Genomic DNA, 15,617 nt, shown 5'->3' with positions numbered 1-15,617 from the left:
CTGAGGTGATAGAGATGGAAATTCAGGTTACTGTGTAGTCAAGGGTTTTCTGAAGAGGGTTATTCTCTTGTCTTTGATGTTTGGACTAGAAAGACTTAGGGACCTAAATTGGTCATCCAAAATTAGGTTTTGTAATTTATTTTGGTCATGATATATGCTGCTAAACTTCCCCAGTTCACTGGAGAGCTGTTAATTTGAGGCAGCTTTAGATATCCTCCCTTCTTTTCTGTAACATGACTGGTAGAGAGTGATTAATAGTCACTGACTGAGCTGCATGATCTTCGTTGTTCAGTGTCTAACCATTGATGCTTCCGGATGACCTTGGGTTTTATCCATGTTTTGCTGCTGTTGCCAGCAAAACAGTGGAAGATACCAAATACAGTGGAATACATGCTGAGAATTACGCTTAGAAGTGGAGCTCAGAAAACCAAATTAACTTATAAAAATGTAAGGATTACTGAATGGAGTGGATTAATAGAAATCATCAAGGCTGCCATGCAGGGATGAGAGCAATCAAATTTGTCTACTCGGTCAGGCTGGAGGAGATATTGTGATATATACAAGAACCAGCTGAGCTCTAATGGTCACTTAGTCATCAATACTTAGGCTGCCAGTAACAGCAGGGCAATTATGAGGCAGACTGATTTCAGGAAATCATTTTGCAAGAGAAATAATGTACATTTACTAATGCAGATTGCCTAGAGGGAAAGGTATCCTTTTGTGCTCTGCAGTCCTCAAACCCTGTGGTTTATGCACACTTCTAGTCATTTTTCAATTAGATCCTACAATTAATGGACTACAACATATTACTTGTTGTCCTTAAAATCATTATAACATGAGCAGAAGAAAATCTTTATCTTTTTTTAGCACTCTATTGTGACTTTTAGCACCGTATGCTTATAGCTTGTATGTAACAAGATTCAATCCCTCCTGCTTTTGTGTTTCAGAAAAAGCAAATGGATTTACAAAAATGCAGCATCATATATGAAGAATTATATTATCACATTAGGAGCATCCTTAATGAAAAATATTAGAATAAGTTTTGCCAGTGTAGTAGGCTCTTTCTGCCACCAGCCTCTCTCTCCTCCTGCACTCCCTCCTCGTGTTTCTAGCTTTTATGGAACTGGAAATCAAAGCCTGAGCTTTCAGCTGTTCTGTTGCAGCTTATAATCGGTGTGATTTCTGACATATGTATGGACGCAGAGCTTTCTTGCTTAGTTACAGAAAGCTCAGTCTTAAGACCCTGAATGAATGTAACAGCTGCTACACTGCTCTGACAGTACCTCCTCAAACGAGACAGAAAGCCAGTGTGTACAAACTTCAGTTTGACCTAATGGAGTAGGACAAAAGAAATAAGAAAGAAGAGGTTTACATACAACATGGAGCTATTCCTAAACTTAGACTAAGGTTTATAATGCAAGGTGGATGGGCTAGGACTATGTCATGATCACATCTACAGAGGTATCAGGGAGCAGTAATTTACAGTTGGCTATGTACTTTCAAACTATAGGTTATCTCATGCTGTATCAAGTGAATAATTTTCTAGAGCTTCACCTGCCATCTATTGGCCGAAAACAGAAAGTAGAAAATTACTTGCCTATTTAAAGCTTGAGATACAACATTTAAAATGTGTCAATTACCAGTGTGATAGTTTAAAAATGAAAAAATAAATGCTTTCAGTGTAATGCAAAATAGTTTTATTTAGGATGAGTTGGAAACAAGTATTTCTATTCTAGTGATAGCATTACTATGCAATCCTGTTCATTCAAAGTGATTTTTGTCTGTTCATTGTGTCTGAAAGAGTACAGAACCTGATGCACTAGCATCTACTATTTTGGAAATAAAGTGAAGGCAACCAGTTCTAAAGTGACTCAGCTCGGGTAGAAACTGGGAGAAATTTTTATATCTTGATGGAGGTGATAAAACATCCTTGCAAACTCTCAGTAGATAGTGAGCAAGAGGTAGTGAATAGGGCAAAATAAGTAAAGTATCTTTTGATTCCACTCCCCTTTAATGTTTGTTCTATTAATAAAGAAGAGTTATTTTGATTTTTAGTTGCTAAATTTTTGTGGCAATTTTGCAAGGTTGCAATGAGCCAAATAACAGAGTGGGAAATGAGTTCAGTACTTCTTGCCTTCATTTTAAAGAACTTTTCACTTTCTGTGTAAAGCAATTTTTCAGTGGAAGACAAGCAAACATATCAAACTCTAATACCCCCATAACCAGTCCTTTTAGCATTGAATTCTAAACAAAAGTGGCTATAATGTAATTCAAGACTGATATTTGATAAGAACATTAGCATGTATCTACTATCTGACTGGCTGAAAGTATAGATCAAGTATCTCTGCATGCCCCCAAGGTCTTTAAAACAGCTCAGTCAGACACAAATTTATCAATGCTTTACTTATGGTGAACTAAATACTGAAGAAAAAAAAGGACTCATGAAGATTGGGTCGTATAGTTCAGAATTAGAAGCTTTCTACTTTTACATCTTTATATCATCAACAACAACAACAACAAAAAGATTTCTTAGTATAAGATGAATTGCATGCAATAACCATGCAATGGATTCAAAGGGGAATATTAAAAAAATTCTGTTTTCCAAGCCAGCTTCTCAATCAATAGTATTTGTAATGGCCAATTATGAGCAAAAGAATTTGCAAAAAGAAGCAGTTTGTCTGTTACACATAGAAATAAGAAGTAAAAGCAGCAAGCAGTATATCAAATGCATATTTATTCCTAGTTTTGAGTTCATGCCCTTTAACTCCATATTAAACTAAGAAAAAACAAAGAATAGCAATTGCTAAAGCAAACAACTTCAATACAAGAAACTTAGAGCAATAGCCAATAAATCTAGTTCCATGTGAACTCAAGGAATACTCTAAATCTACTCATACTGCAAAGCACCATTCTTTTCTGCTGCAAGAAAAGGGCATCAGCTGGATGAGAACACATTGCAAAGGGGTGCACTGTAAGGCTCAGTCAAACTGAGGACGAGACATTTGGCTGGGGATTTGCAGGAAGTGCTTGGGGGCCCATGCTGTGTAAGGCTCCTGGGAGCAGACAGCTTGCATCAAGCAAATGCAGGTTACCTGAGCATCATTTAGGTTATATAAAGCACTATATTTATGTATTTCATATATAAATATAGTTTAATATATTTATTAAACTAGGGATGGGACTTAGAGCATTTTAAAACAATCACAGTCATTGGGCAACCAGATAAATGGGTGAATACATAAAGCATTATAAATAGGACTTGTGACTAATATGTAGCTCTGCAAAGTACAGGGCTTTATTGGTGGATGCCAGTTTCATAAGCAGTCTGTTGAATTACTAACATGCAAGATAACTGAGTGTCAGCCTCAGAGACAGCCCCTTGAATCTTAGTTTAAAATTCACTAAAAGTCTTTGACTGCTACTTAGCTATTTAGGGATTTGATCCCAGTCATCCATTTTAGAAGTAGCCAGTGAAGAAACAAAATGGGAGAATGCTAAAAGATGACCTGTAAGCTTCTACATTTACTTGTTATTTTTCCTCTGTTTTAAGTTATTTAAATTCATTGGCTCAATATATTTTTCCCCATTATCTGTATGCTGAGCAGAACAAGCTGGTGCACTCTGTAGATATATGACAGATGATTCAACACTTCTCTATTTCTTTAACTAATTGAAAGTGAATTCTCCAAAAAATAAAATGATCCACAAAGTGAAATCCATTGCTGACTTTGCACCTGTGGACCCTGTGATAAACTGGATATGATGTGTATACGAGCAAGAAAAGCGTCCAAAAATAGGGGAATGTGTTAAATGGAAAAAGTTCAGGCGTGTATCATCTAATTCAGTGCTTTTAAATAATCAATGGTCCACTGGCTAACATTTTATAAAACTTGAGATGAAAGTAAGGTGCAATGTCAGAAGATAGTTTGGATCAAGAGGGCATAAGCTTTTCCCTGGAGAGGTGATAAATTCTGCCACACACAATTATTTTTTGTCACCTTGTGCTTTTTAAGCTGCTGTCCTAACCACCCTCTGGCATTCCAGTTGACTGCTTTACGTTCATAGAAGTTACAAAATGTGCAAATGCCTATCAGTAAATCTGGTTTCTGCCAGATCATGCAAGCAGAGCTGGTCCTGGAACTTAAGACTTTGGCTGGACTCCATAGCAGGCCTGAGCAGATGGGATCTCATTTGAGAAGATATTTACACCAGTAGAGTGGAGGATCTTCTACCACCTGTGTGCCTGCAGAAAGACAGAATCAGAAAAGTGCTCTGTAGCTAAAGTCTGTGAGATTGTTGCACAGTGGTGGGATGTTTGCTGTGCCCGTGTGATGGGTGGGTCAGTGGCCATTTTCACACTTGCCTATGAAGCTGGAGGACTGAAGTTGTGCTGTTACAGCTGCACATGAAGATCTTTCTGTAAATGGGTGCTGGATGGTTTAATCTGTCCCAGCTTCCTTAGTGGGGCTGTGGCTGAACACTAACCCTACAAACAAAATTACTTAGCTTTAGGTCAAATCATCCATGAAACCCTGTAGTTTCACAGATGGCTCTCCTGAGAACTGTAAGAGTGATAAAGTACATTTGCACGCAGCGCAGTTTCTGGAGAACTACTCCAAAAGGAAGTACTGTGGCTGAAGATTGTTGAAATTACTTTAAAGTTTGATCAGTTTATGGGAGGGGTTATAGGATGTGCTTGACTGCAGTAATGGCAACTTGAGGCCAACTGACAGGCAAGGTCCCAGGGTGTCTGCTCCCTGATGATGAAGAGCATCTGCCAAACACCATGGACAGGGCACTGCAAGACTTGTCTGTGGGCTTCTCCTTTTATGCAATTAGTGCACTAATCATTTTTAGTCCAGAGCTTTTCTCAATGCCTCTGAAGTGATATAGATTGCCACCACTTCAGCACTGTTTAGGAAGGCCAGAAAACTTGAGGGTCATGAATATTATTGAAGCTTAAAAAAAAAAAGAAAAATAAGAAGAAAAGTACCTGAAATCCCTTTCCCCTGCCTCCTCATTAAAAAAAAGTGATCATTCCATGGCATTTGCAGCTTTCTCTTTTGCTTGAAATCAACATCAGAGTAAGTGAAAGGAATCAAGTAAATGCAAACCAACAGATTTTAAACCAGATTACATCTACCTCCTACAGCAAGTACAGAAGGCAAATCTTTAGTAAATATTTTATAACCTGTATATTGTTGTAAATCAGGTCTGATATGTTCAATCATACTTTTGGTCAGTGTCTTTTTTATTTCAGATTATTGCTTTACTTTTCAAGCAAATGTGTTTCATGTTTGGAGCAGGAGAGAGCAGGTGTAAAGTCTGCCTATGAAAAATAAAAGTGAACAATAGATAGACAGGGCTTTTCAGACACAGAGCATAAAGCATCAACTTTTTTTACTGGCTGAGTCTCCTCTTCCACTCTACAGTGATTGGTGTGATAGAAAAATGCTCAGCTTCTGTGCAAAGACTGAAACCAGGTATATCTTTCTACATTTGCTCTCAATGAGACAAGTATAATGATGAAGCTATTACGGCACAAAGGCTTTTGATAAAGGCATGTTGATCACCTTTCTTTTGGCCTGAGAAATACATTATTCCTTTTGTCTCAGCAGCTGTGAAGTTCCTAATCTCTCTTCCTCACTGTGATTAGTGACAATTGCATTTAGACTCCAGTGAGTAACTATTGTGTGTTTGTTTTCTTTCAAGCCATCTAATGAATTGATATATGTGTAATGCTAATTCACATTTTTCCAGTGTGATAGCAAGTGTGATGCTAACAGCTTGGCTGTTCTGTGGAATTTCAATTGAATGTCTCCAAGCTTCAGCAGAAAATGGGAACATCTGCTTTCTGAACTGTTTTTTGACTGGCTGGGTGACTCAACTTGTAAAACCAGCAAAAAAAAATCAAATAAACTTTCTTTTTTATTTGCCATGCAATTGAATAATCAGAACTGATATGAAATATTTTTTCTTCTTTGATTAAAGTAAAAACTGGTTGTCTGCATCTTCCTTTGAAAATCCTGTATTTTGGAAAATATCTTGAACCAAATGTCAGAGAGTAGTAAGAAGGGTAGATAGAAAGATCAGGCTAATTTGAAATGAAATAGTAGTTCATTTTCAAGTAATGTTTGGTTAATTTCAATGAGCTCATATTTCCAACCAAAATGTCATTTCTGAATTAGGCACTAAAAACTGCTCTGACAAAGTGCTGATTGAAACCTTCAAAATTTTTTTTTTTAAGTATAGAGAAAATTGAGTCAGCACCATTTCTTTTATAACATATTCCATTTGAATAAATAGTCATTTTCTGGTGAGAATTCCTAAGCAGTAGCAGTCCTTTTTGATGAACCACAAGTGGTACCTAAGTGACCAGAGATTTTCTCTTCTGGCCTATCTTCTGATCTACCCTCTGCTTTTTCTGTTATTCACAACAGTGGGTAAATTCTCTACTGAAGCATAATATATATTTAATTTTCTTCAGTCTATCTACTAGCAAGAAAAACTGAAACAGAAGCACATTCATTGACATGTGAGATTTACATCCAGACAGATCTTTTGCTATGACTTTATACAGAGCCTAGTACAAGGCAATAGTAGAATAACCAGTAAGTCAAACTGATAAAATCAAAGTTTGCATAAACCTCAGCACAGCTATGGTAATTCCACAGTTCTGTGCCTTGTCCCAGGCATTGCATACCATAGAAGAAAATTGTAATTCAATTGTGGAAGAAAGAAAACAGGACTTCTCTAATTCTAGCTTGTTAACTATCATGGTAACTATATTGCAAACCTATGAACTCAGTAGGAAGGGTTCCCTTCTGTTCATTATCCCTTATATCACCCTTTGAAAAACAAAATTTTAAACTGTTTTGAGCTGAGGAAGAAAAATTCTACAGAGGTCATTATTCTATACAACCATTTGGAGCCTGATTAATAGAAAGCAGTTCTTGCATACTTCTCTGAATTATTCATTGGAACTTGTCCATAAAACCATCACTATGGAAGAATTGTGGATTTGTGGCTTGCTTTATGGTATGGCATTCCTCATTTTCAGCAAATCAAGACAAAAAGCCCCTACTCTCTAGGAGGCACAGCTGGTGAGGTCAGGAAAGTGAATCTCTCTAAAACTCATTCAGCAAGTTAATGTCATTTATTGGTCCTTTGCCAGAAGGTTGACTAGAATCTTGCAAGTGCTCCAGTGCTGTGGAATGTCACCTGGCCTCTTCCGGCAAAGTGCCAGATATTGCCAGGATGGATTTTGATGAAGGAGCTGTCCCTGCCAACTGGCACGCACACCAAGCCATATGCACATGCTCTGCTGAGAGCCCTGCTGGCAGTACTGGAGATGGGAAGTCATGTGCCAAGCCCAGTGGGCTTCTGACCACCTGAATTTGTGGATGATTTGGCACTCATTACCTGCTGCATCCGAGTTGAGCAAACTGTCAAAATTTATAATGATGAAGCTCAAGTGCTCACATCCAGATAGAATCCATGTGTTTGCATCAGTGGCTGAACTGCCCAGACTTCAGACAAAGCTTGTTCTCTTCAAAAGATCTGTGGTCAGGAGACCGCATGTTTGTGTGTGCCTCTAAAGCAATTTTGGCCTCCAGATCTCTCCTGTCTTGCTGCTACTGGTTTGGAGAAAGGGTTGAAGAAACTGTGCTTTCTCTTTTTTTCCTCACCAAGAGCAGGGGTGGTGAGGCAGTGTGGATAAAGGCTTTTCTTCACATCTGTAGTGTGGCTGAAGTTGGGCATATTCCTGCACCAAGAACAGTTAGTTCCCAAGCTCATAGAGAGCACACTGAAAAAGCAGCAGGCATAGGATTGGAAAAAAAACCCCCAAACCAAACCAAAAACCAAAACCCAACAACAAATCAGAACAACACCCTGCTCTTACCCTCCCCCAAGAAAAGAGAGTATCCTGGGTCTTAGCCTGCAGCTATCCCAGGGCTCTTGGGAAGACATTTAAAAGTAAACGCTGTAAGCCCCCTCACTGTCCCCCAGTTATGAAGGTGACTGGACCAGTTTTGGCTCCTTTTACATTTTAGAAGACTTCAGGGTTTTTCTGAATTGAAAGAGTTACTGTAATCTTCCCAGGGACCACAGCATCAGCAGAGGTTGCCAGACACAGTGTTTTGGCCTCCTCCAGCACCACATGGTGCTGGGAAGGGATCTTTGAGGCAGTGGTGTTGGAAACATGCCTCACAGCTAATCTTCAGCTTCCAGTTTGACTTGCCTGTGAGCTCCTGTTGGGATGGGCAGGAAGTTGGTGACTGAGGCTCAGGATCTGCCTAGGACATTTTATTCACGGTGTAGCTCTTCCCTTGAAGAGATACCACAAGCAGACCTCCGAGGTGAGGACTGTCATTGTTTGGCCTGTCTCCCATTTCCCTTTTATTTTTCCTGTTCCCTGCAATATTATAATCTTCAGCTGCCTTCACAGAGATGTCTTTAATAACAGATCCTCTGAATCTTTTGCTCAATAAAAAAATTATGGGGAAGCAGAGCTCTGCTCAAATGATAGAACAGACTTCTGGCACTGAAACTGCTGTCATTCCCGGGCCAAGCAGAAGAGTTCTGTACTTGTGCTCTTGGTTCAAAGGAGCTGTTTCTTTTGTAATTAAGCATGGGCAAAAGTGAGTTATGTGCTGATAGCCCTAATTGATCTGGATTATCCCTTGGCTGGGACTAATCTTTTTAGCCAAGGGGCATACCTGAGTGCAGTGACTCAGACTGGGAGACTGGCTCTTGGGGTAACATCCCACAGACTCAGAGGCATCCGATGTGTTTCATGGCACTGAATTGCCAAAGTATTACAATTCAGGTGTTTAAATCTGTAAAGATATATGCCTAATGAGCTCTTGTGTTTGAACACAACTAGATTTTACTTGCAGTCAAGACAGAATCTTTATGTTTATTTAATGCTTGATGGCTGGCAATATGAGTGATTCATTATCAAGGGTGTGAGATTATGAATAAATAGGTTTTTATTTATAACATTTATCACAAAAGATTTGCTAGATATGGGATTGAATTTGCTCATGCACGAATCTTAAACCGAGCAAAACCTTGTTCCTTATAGACTTCCAGCTTCTACTCCAGTTGGTCTTATTGATAGGATCAAATAGTTTTGTATCCACTACCTTTAAAGAAGCAATGCTCTGCTTTCTTAATGCATGTTGGAAAAGGTGACATATTATGATGGGAAATTATTATTGTCTTATAGAAGCTTAGTTCAGAGTAGACTTTTAGAGTAGTGAGACAACTGCAGCACAGCACAGCAGTCAGCACTCTTATGTGTACTTGAGATCAAAATTCGTGAGAGGTCGCCAAAATTTGTAGGCACGTGCATAGATTAAGGCTGCAGTAGTCCCTGGGGCTGGTCACATGCTGAAGTTGAAAATATACTCAAGCGTCCTTCTGTACAGATCTATAAATAGTGCACCAGTTTGTAATTTTAACGCTCTTTCTGCAGCTCCACTGACTTTATTCTACCTGTGCTATTCTTTTCCTTTATAATAATGAACTGTATAAACTCCTGGGGATTTTGCCAGAGCTCAGTAGCTCAGAAAAATGGGGCAGAAAATTAGTGCAAAGTATTTCTTACTATCCTGACAGTCAAGGAGACTGTGATGGGTTGAGTTTCTGGACACTTAAGGATTTTCAGCCAGCTTTTCCTCTTACACAAGTATAGGTTGATTACAGTAGAGAGACAAACTGTTTGTGTTGGACTGAGGACAAGTAGTACACTGTTTGTGCCAATCTATCATAACTTTTGAAGAGAGGAATGTGATCCTGAGGGTTCTAAAAAGGGCAGATGTGTTAGGTGGTTATCAATCAGCCTTTGTGGGAATGTTCCTGGGTTTGAAGTCTCCGTGTCAATAATTCATGGTGAACTAACAGTTATTGGGTGATGAGCCATCAGTGTCTATACTTAGAAATAAGCAGGTGTGGTGAGGGGTGAGTTTTTCCATCTGGTACAAAATGCATGTACAGTCTGCTTGCTGGCAGTGAAATCGAGAAGTATATGGCTTACCTGGGGCACTCTCAACTGGCAGGAATCACAACACTCATTTCCTCCTCTTCATGTTATCCATCTTTAGTGACTTTCTTCTATGAAAACAGCCTCCATCTGCAGAGATGCCACTTGATTTTGTTGGCTGTGCACGCGGTGTAGGCACCTGCCACTGGATCACCGTTGATTTCATTGGTAAAGGCCAAGGGACAAAAGAGGTAACTTTGCATTAGTTGTCCCAGCAATGCAACTAATGCAGCAACTGTTGGAGAGCAACCATATCCAGCAGGTACCTTCTGCTTTCTCCCTGCTTCATTTCTGCATTTTAAACAAAGACCAAGCAAACACTGCAATCTTTAGTCCGCATTTTTGCCAACACACCAAGACTGTGACATCATTTTGCCGTGCCACATTTTCCTCAGGGGATGGTGACTGGGCTGGACAGTCCATTCTGTAGTTATGTTTTGCTTCAGCTTGCTTCACAGCACCAGCGAAAGAGTACTGAAAATCCTGAAGACTGTGAGAGCATGGACACTGTCTCATTTTTGTCACATCTGAATTGTTCTTATTCTGTTTTCCTTCAAAGAATGTCTTCTCAAAAATATTCACGAGGCAAATTTATGTTGTAAAAATTATCCAGGACACGCATTTTCTTCCAGTGTGCTGTAGAGACGCTGGACTGATTTAACAACGCTATTTCCGTCGTCCCTCATGCTCTCCCAATACCTCTGAAATCCTTTTGCTAGCAACCCATAATTACAATCCTTAGAGTGAAAATCTAGAGTACTTGATCCCTAAAGGTAGCATAAAAAAGATACTAGCACCAACAAAATTTGTAGGGCTGCCCTTGCAAATTGTTACAGCAGTTGACATGAAGATTCAGGATTATATCCAGGGCAACTTAACTACTGTGATTGTAGACCTGCTTGCAAACAGTGTGTAGTTTATACTGCAGCCACAAACTACTATGCATAAAGTATCTGTGAAATGCTAAAACTGCAGCAAAGCCAAGCTTTAGCAGAGGCTGAACCTTCTACATCTTCTACTCCCGTGAACTCCCTTGACATCTACTTGGGAGACAGAAGCACAGTCAAGGAGCCATGTAGCCACCTCCAGACAATGCCCCTCTGTGAGGAAGGATTGCACAAAGTCCCTCTAAGAGGGAGGAAAATACCTGACGGAGAGGAAAGTACAAGCAGCTCGTGAGACATCAAGAAAGCGGTGTATGCTTTATGTTGTGTTCCAGGACAGGTAGACTCAGCCTGCTGCAAGGTCCAGAGAAGGGCTGGTGTACATCAATGAGCAGAGGAATGGCAAGTTCACCATTTGAGGGGGCCCCAAGAGAACTTGTCTCATCAAAGATACTGCGGGATGAACATGGAACTTTCAAAGTGGAGCTTTTTCAGTTTGCCAGAGGGAATCGAGCAGTACCTGTGGGGAGGGGGACTCTGTACTGCAGTACAGAGGTCCTGTGGAAACTCACACCAAATCAGATGAGTCAAAGACTTGGATTCACTTATGTTGGTTCTTAGGAGTCAATGAATATCCTTGGAAATATTTCCTTGAACTCCAGTCTCCACTAGTTTTTTTCAAGATGAGAAAGGGAGGTCCAAAGACCAGATGGAACTATGAGGGAGATTTTCCAGTGTTGTCTCCTCAGAGAGAGTGACAGTAGGCAGGGAGGTTCTGAACATGTAGTTCAGTTTCTTCCTCCCTGGCTTAGTGGCTTGTGCAGAAACCCATTCTCTTCAGAAACTTTGCATTTGGTGCCTCAGGGTGTTTTCAACAGTACATTTCTGCAGAAGTGCCCTCTTTAATGTGTGTAAACAAAATCTCTCTGCTGACACGGGCACCCAGATATCAATTCGAAAACTAGAAAAAATCCTGCATCCCATGAAAAGAAGGTGGCCTATGATGCAACATGTGTGGAATTTGCACCAAGTATGTTCATCGGGACATATGGTTCATCACACAGGTTTTTCCAAGACTAATTGGTCGATAGTATTGCTGATTTATGCTTCTTTCCTGTTGCAAGTTTGATGAGCTGCACTGTTTTGGTCTGATTTTTGCCCTGTGCATCCTAGCAGTGATTATGCCTACCTGTCATGCTAGTTATGATTCCACACAAGAAGGACATAAACTGGGGCTGACATAATCTGAGTGTTCGATCATTTGAGCCTGGAACTGCTCCCACTGAAAAGAATTTGTTTGTCCATGTAGGTATTTTGTGGTGAAAAATACCAGAAAATCTTTGGGTTCACATTTTCTGCCTCATTATTCATTTCAGCCACTGAAATGGTATGACAGCAGACAAGAAGTTTTACTGAAAAATTGCAGAGTCTAGAATCTTCACACTGCTTTTGGAAACTAAGCCTAATGGTTAACTGGTATTTCTAAAGTCATGTCACATGTCAGGACTGGCAAATGCTAGTGTAATGTCCTCTAGATGTTTCAGCTGACGTCCTTTTCTAGTTTGATGAGTAGAAACAAACCTCTGTGCTGTATAGATATGATGGCATTCACCTTACACCGTGTACTTTGAAATAAAGCACAACAGAATACTCCTGGCTATATGTGTATCCTGAGGGCCTTATTTATGACACCACTTTAGGTGTTAACAGCTCTGCCTCTTCTTGCTGCAATGCATGGGAATCCAGCGAAGTGTTTGGCCTAAAGTCTGTCTGCTTCTGGTCAGTACACAGAGTGACAGTGCCTACCCACTGAGATCACACTTTTTCACCATAATGTTACAAATGCCTCCAGTCAAGGTGCAGGGGATGAGAGTGAAGCAAAGCATCAACAGCAGAAAATATAACTGGACCTTTGTGGAAGAAAAGAAAGTTGTGCCAAGGCAGTGAATACACTATTCCAAAGGCAAGGGAACATATCCAAATTAAGCCCACTTCTCCCAAAAGTAGTATTTTTTTGCCAGAATAAGGACATTTGTAACGTTCCCTTCTGATAGAAATACCAAATTTTACTGATTTTATATCAATTAACTTGACAGAAATACTCTTTCTTTATGTCCCTCCACTTCCATTTGCTTTTATGAGAAAGTTACACTTTTTTCTCCTAACTCATCTAAAAGGTGTTTCAGGAAAGTGCAATTGTTTTTACAGAGATTTTAAATTTCATCCAGAAGAACTCTTTGCACAAATGTAAAGAAAAGGGGAAGGTTCTTGTCCATTTGTCCTTTTTTTTTTCCTTTAGCCTTCTTTATTCTCCCCCGTAATCTAAACAAGGAAAATCAGTGTTGTTAATTCTTTCTGGTTGTGCCAAAGATGTCTCCAAAGTATATTACCCCAATAGAGAGCTAATAATGCAAAAAGAATCTTTGAGTACTGCTAGGAAATTATCCACAGAGGAATAAATTTTTTCTCGTTTTCCCACAAAATCAATATTACTGTTATACCTGACTGATTTTCAGATTTTTCACCCTAAAGCTTACTCAACCATTGGACTTCTCCTGAGACTATGCCGATTCCTTCTTTATTATTCTTTTCTTTTTTCTTTTTTTTTTTTTTTATGACAGTCAACTGTTCTTTTAAGCTTAGTAAATTCTCAACTTGCCAAGCTAAATATTCCAGACAAGGAGCTGCTTGTCCAAAGTAATTCTGTTGTGGTAATGCACCCTGACCTTTCAAGCAAGGGGCATTTCAGGTTATGCAACAAGCATGTGAGATGCTGCTGGAATGCCAAACTTCTTCACTCCCCTTTCATGCCATGCCCCTGCAACCTGACAGTTACTCATGGGGGCTGCCTTAAAGGTTGTTTTATGGCTGTGACTTTGGCAGCAAGACTGTTGGCACTCCTGCAGAGAGAGCAAGTGTGCTTGAAATAAAGTTTTGTACTTAAAAGCCTGTCTGTGCTGTTAAGGAGAGCACAGCTCTAACCTCTTGTTGCTTATGGTATTTTTGTAGCCCCTGTGACACCAGTCAGTCCCTTTTGGTCCTGTAGAAGAGCCTGACTGTTCCAGAAAATGCCCATCTAAGCAATGTGGATGTGCTTGCTGCTCCATCTGCCATGACAGGAATTGTGCCGAGCTGTAAACTTCGAAGATGTTACTTGTTTTGTTTCATACCAAAGCAGACAGCAAACCTCACTCTGGTCTATACGCAATCCACACACTGGCAGCTACTGTGTTTTACTTCTCTGAGCAGCTAGAGTTCCCCTTCATGAGACTGATCTGCCCATGGAACTGCCCATCTCCTCTTCCCCCTTCCTTTTCCCTTCGTGTGTGCCATCCCAGGAAAACCCTGGAAGTTGCTGAAGGTCTCCAGAGGCTGAAGGAACTGCAGCTTTGAAGTAGGTGATAGAGTTGGCTCTGCCCTTCTTCCTTTCTCAGTTCCCAGGTGGCATCTTTCAACTGGTGCTGTCACAGCAGGAAGAAGAAAGCACCCTGGGAAATTTACGGGTCTGCTTCTGCCATGTGAGTTAGGAGATATTTAAAGGTATGATATGTCTTCCTACTAGGGCAGAGAGAGAGGCTGTGAGGGGAAGGCATAGCATTTAGGTTCTGCTCAGGGAGTTGTTTTGCTTTCTGAGCTGCTCTGAGATTTTTGACTTCGTGCAATATACTCAACTGCAGTGCAAGGGTAAGGAAGAGACTCACCCATCTGCTTTCCTTGTGTGCTGGGGTGGGAATCACAGGGTTTTCTTCCCCCTTGCAAGTGCTGGCAACTGCTACTGCTGGTCATGGTGAATGTGCAGGACAGTTAGGTCAAAGTAGGTGAAGTATATTCCTGACTGAAAAGACCTTTGAAATTTCCAAATCAAGTTTCACATAAACCAATTTTTTAAATGATGCTTTCCACACTGCTGTCTCCCCATCCTGCATATCCTCTGTCTGAACAATATTCTTGAATATATGGGATTTTTTTCTGCTATTGTGTGGATGAGGATGTACCAGCTTCCTACTCTGAAGAGCCAAGCCATTAATAGTTGAGAGCTTCTTGCCGATGCTGAAGAGGCAACAACAGTGTTGTCTCTCTGCCTTGCCTATGGAAGCTGGCAGCAACAATCTTATCAAGGCCAAAACAATAAACTCTGTTGTGCTTTTTGAGTAACAGCGGCCTGTTCTCAGTGGCTGACTCCTGTTATGTGCCTCTGCTCCCAAGTCCCTGTGGACTCTCAAGCATTCTGCATAATTTCTCTTTCCTGCATTCACTAACTGTGTTTCATTTCCTTAATGAGACTAACTGGCAAAATTAGAGAGATTTTAGCTGTGGGATATCAAACTCATACTGCACACGAGCAGCCAGCTTCCCATCCCTGTTTGGCTCAATGATTGTGTTTGTAACTGAGTACACTTGTACTTTGTACTGTAACATCATATTATAAACCCTTCATAACCTGAGAATGTCAGCCTGGGCTCATGGGTATGTGCTGTCTCTCAGAAGAGTGAGACATGCTACACCTGTCCAGATTTGGCTCTGGGTATAATGTAACATAACAAACCAGTGAGGAGCTATTGTGTCAGTCCAGTGAGTTAGGTTCAACCAGCAATAAAGCAGACATAAATACACTTTGCTAACAAACATGAATATAGGACTGTAAAAGGACTGTGAAATTTCCTTTAATAAGTTTGCATAGAAAA

At 40.2% G+C, this 15,617-nt stretch overlaps 1 protein-coding gene across 5 annotated transcripts in view; it reads left to right on the top strand.

The window, feature by feature from the left end:
- The window catches only part of EPB41L4B (erythrocyte membrane protein band 4.1 like 4B), a 170,019-nt gene that overhangs the window by 142,625 nt on the left and 11,777 nt on the right, over window positions 1–15,617 (top strand). The window contains exon 23 of one of the 5 annotated variants that reach the window (XM_048313135.1): window positions 10,110–15,579. The exons of the other annotated variants lie outside the window; for them this stretch is intronic. Coding sequence (XP_048169092.1) covers window positions 10,110–10,112 — 3 coding nt within the window. The 3' untranslated portion in view covers window positions 10,113–15,579. Of the gene's footprint in view, window positions 1–10,109; window positions 15,580–15,617 lie in introns of those variants that run through there. 5 annotated transcript variants of the gene reach the window in all.

Source organism: Corvus hawaiiensis, chromosome 1 (genome assembly GCF_020740725.1).
Source record: "Corvus hawaiiensis isolate bCorHaw1 chromosome 1, bCorHaw1.pri.cur, whole genome shotgun sequence".
Classification (NCBI taxonomy): domain Eukaryota; kingdom Metazoa; phylum Chordata; class Aves; order Passeriformes; family Corvidae; genus Corvus; species Corvus hawaiiensis.
This window is presented reverse-complemented; position numbering and strand designations above follow the sequence as displayed.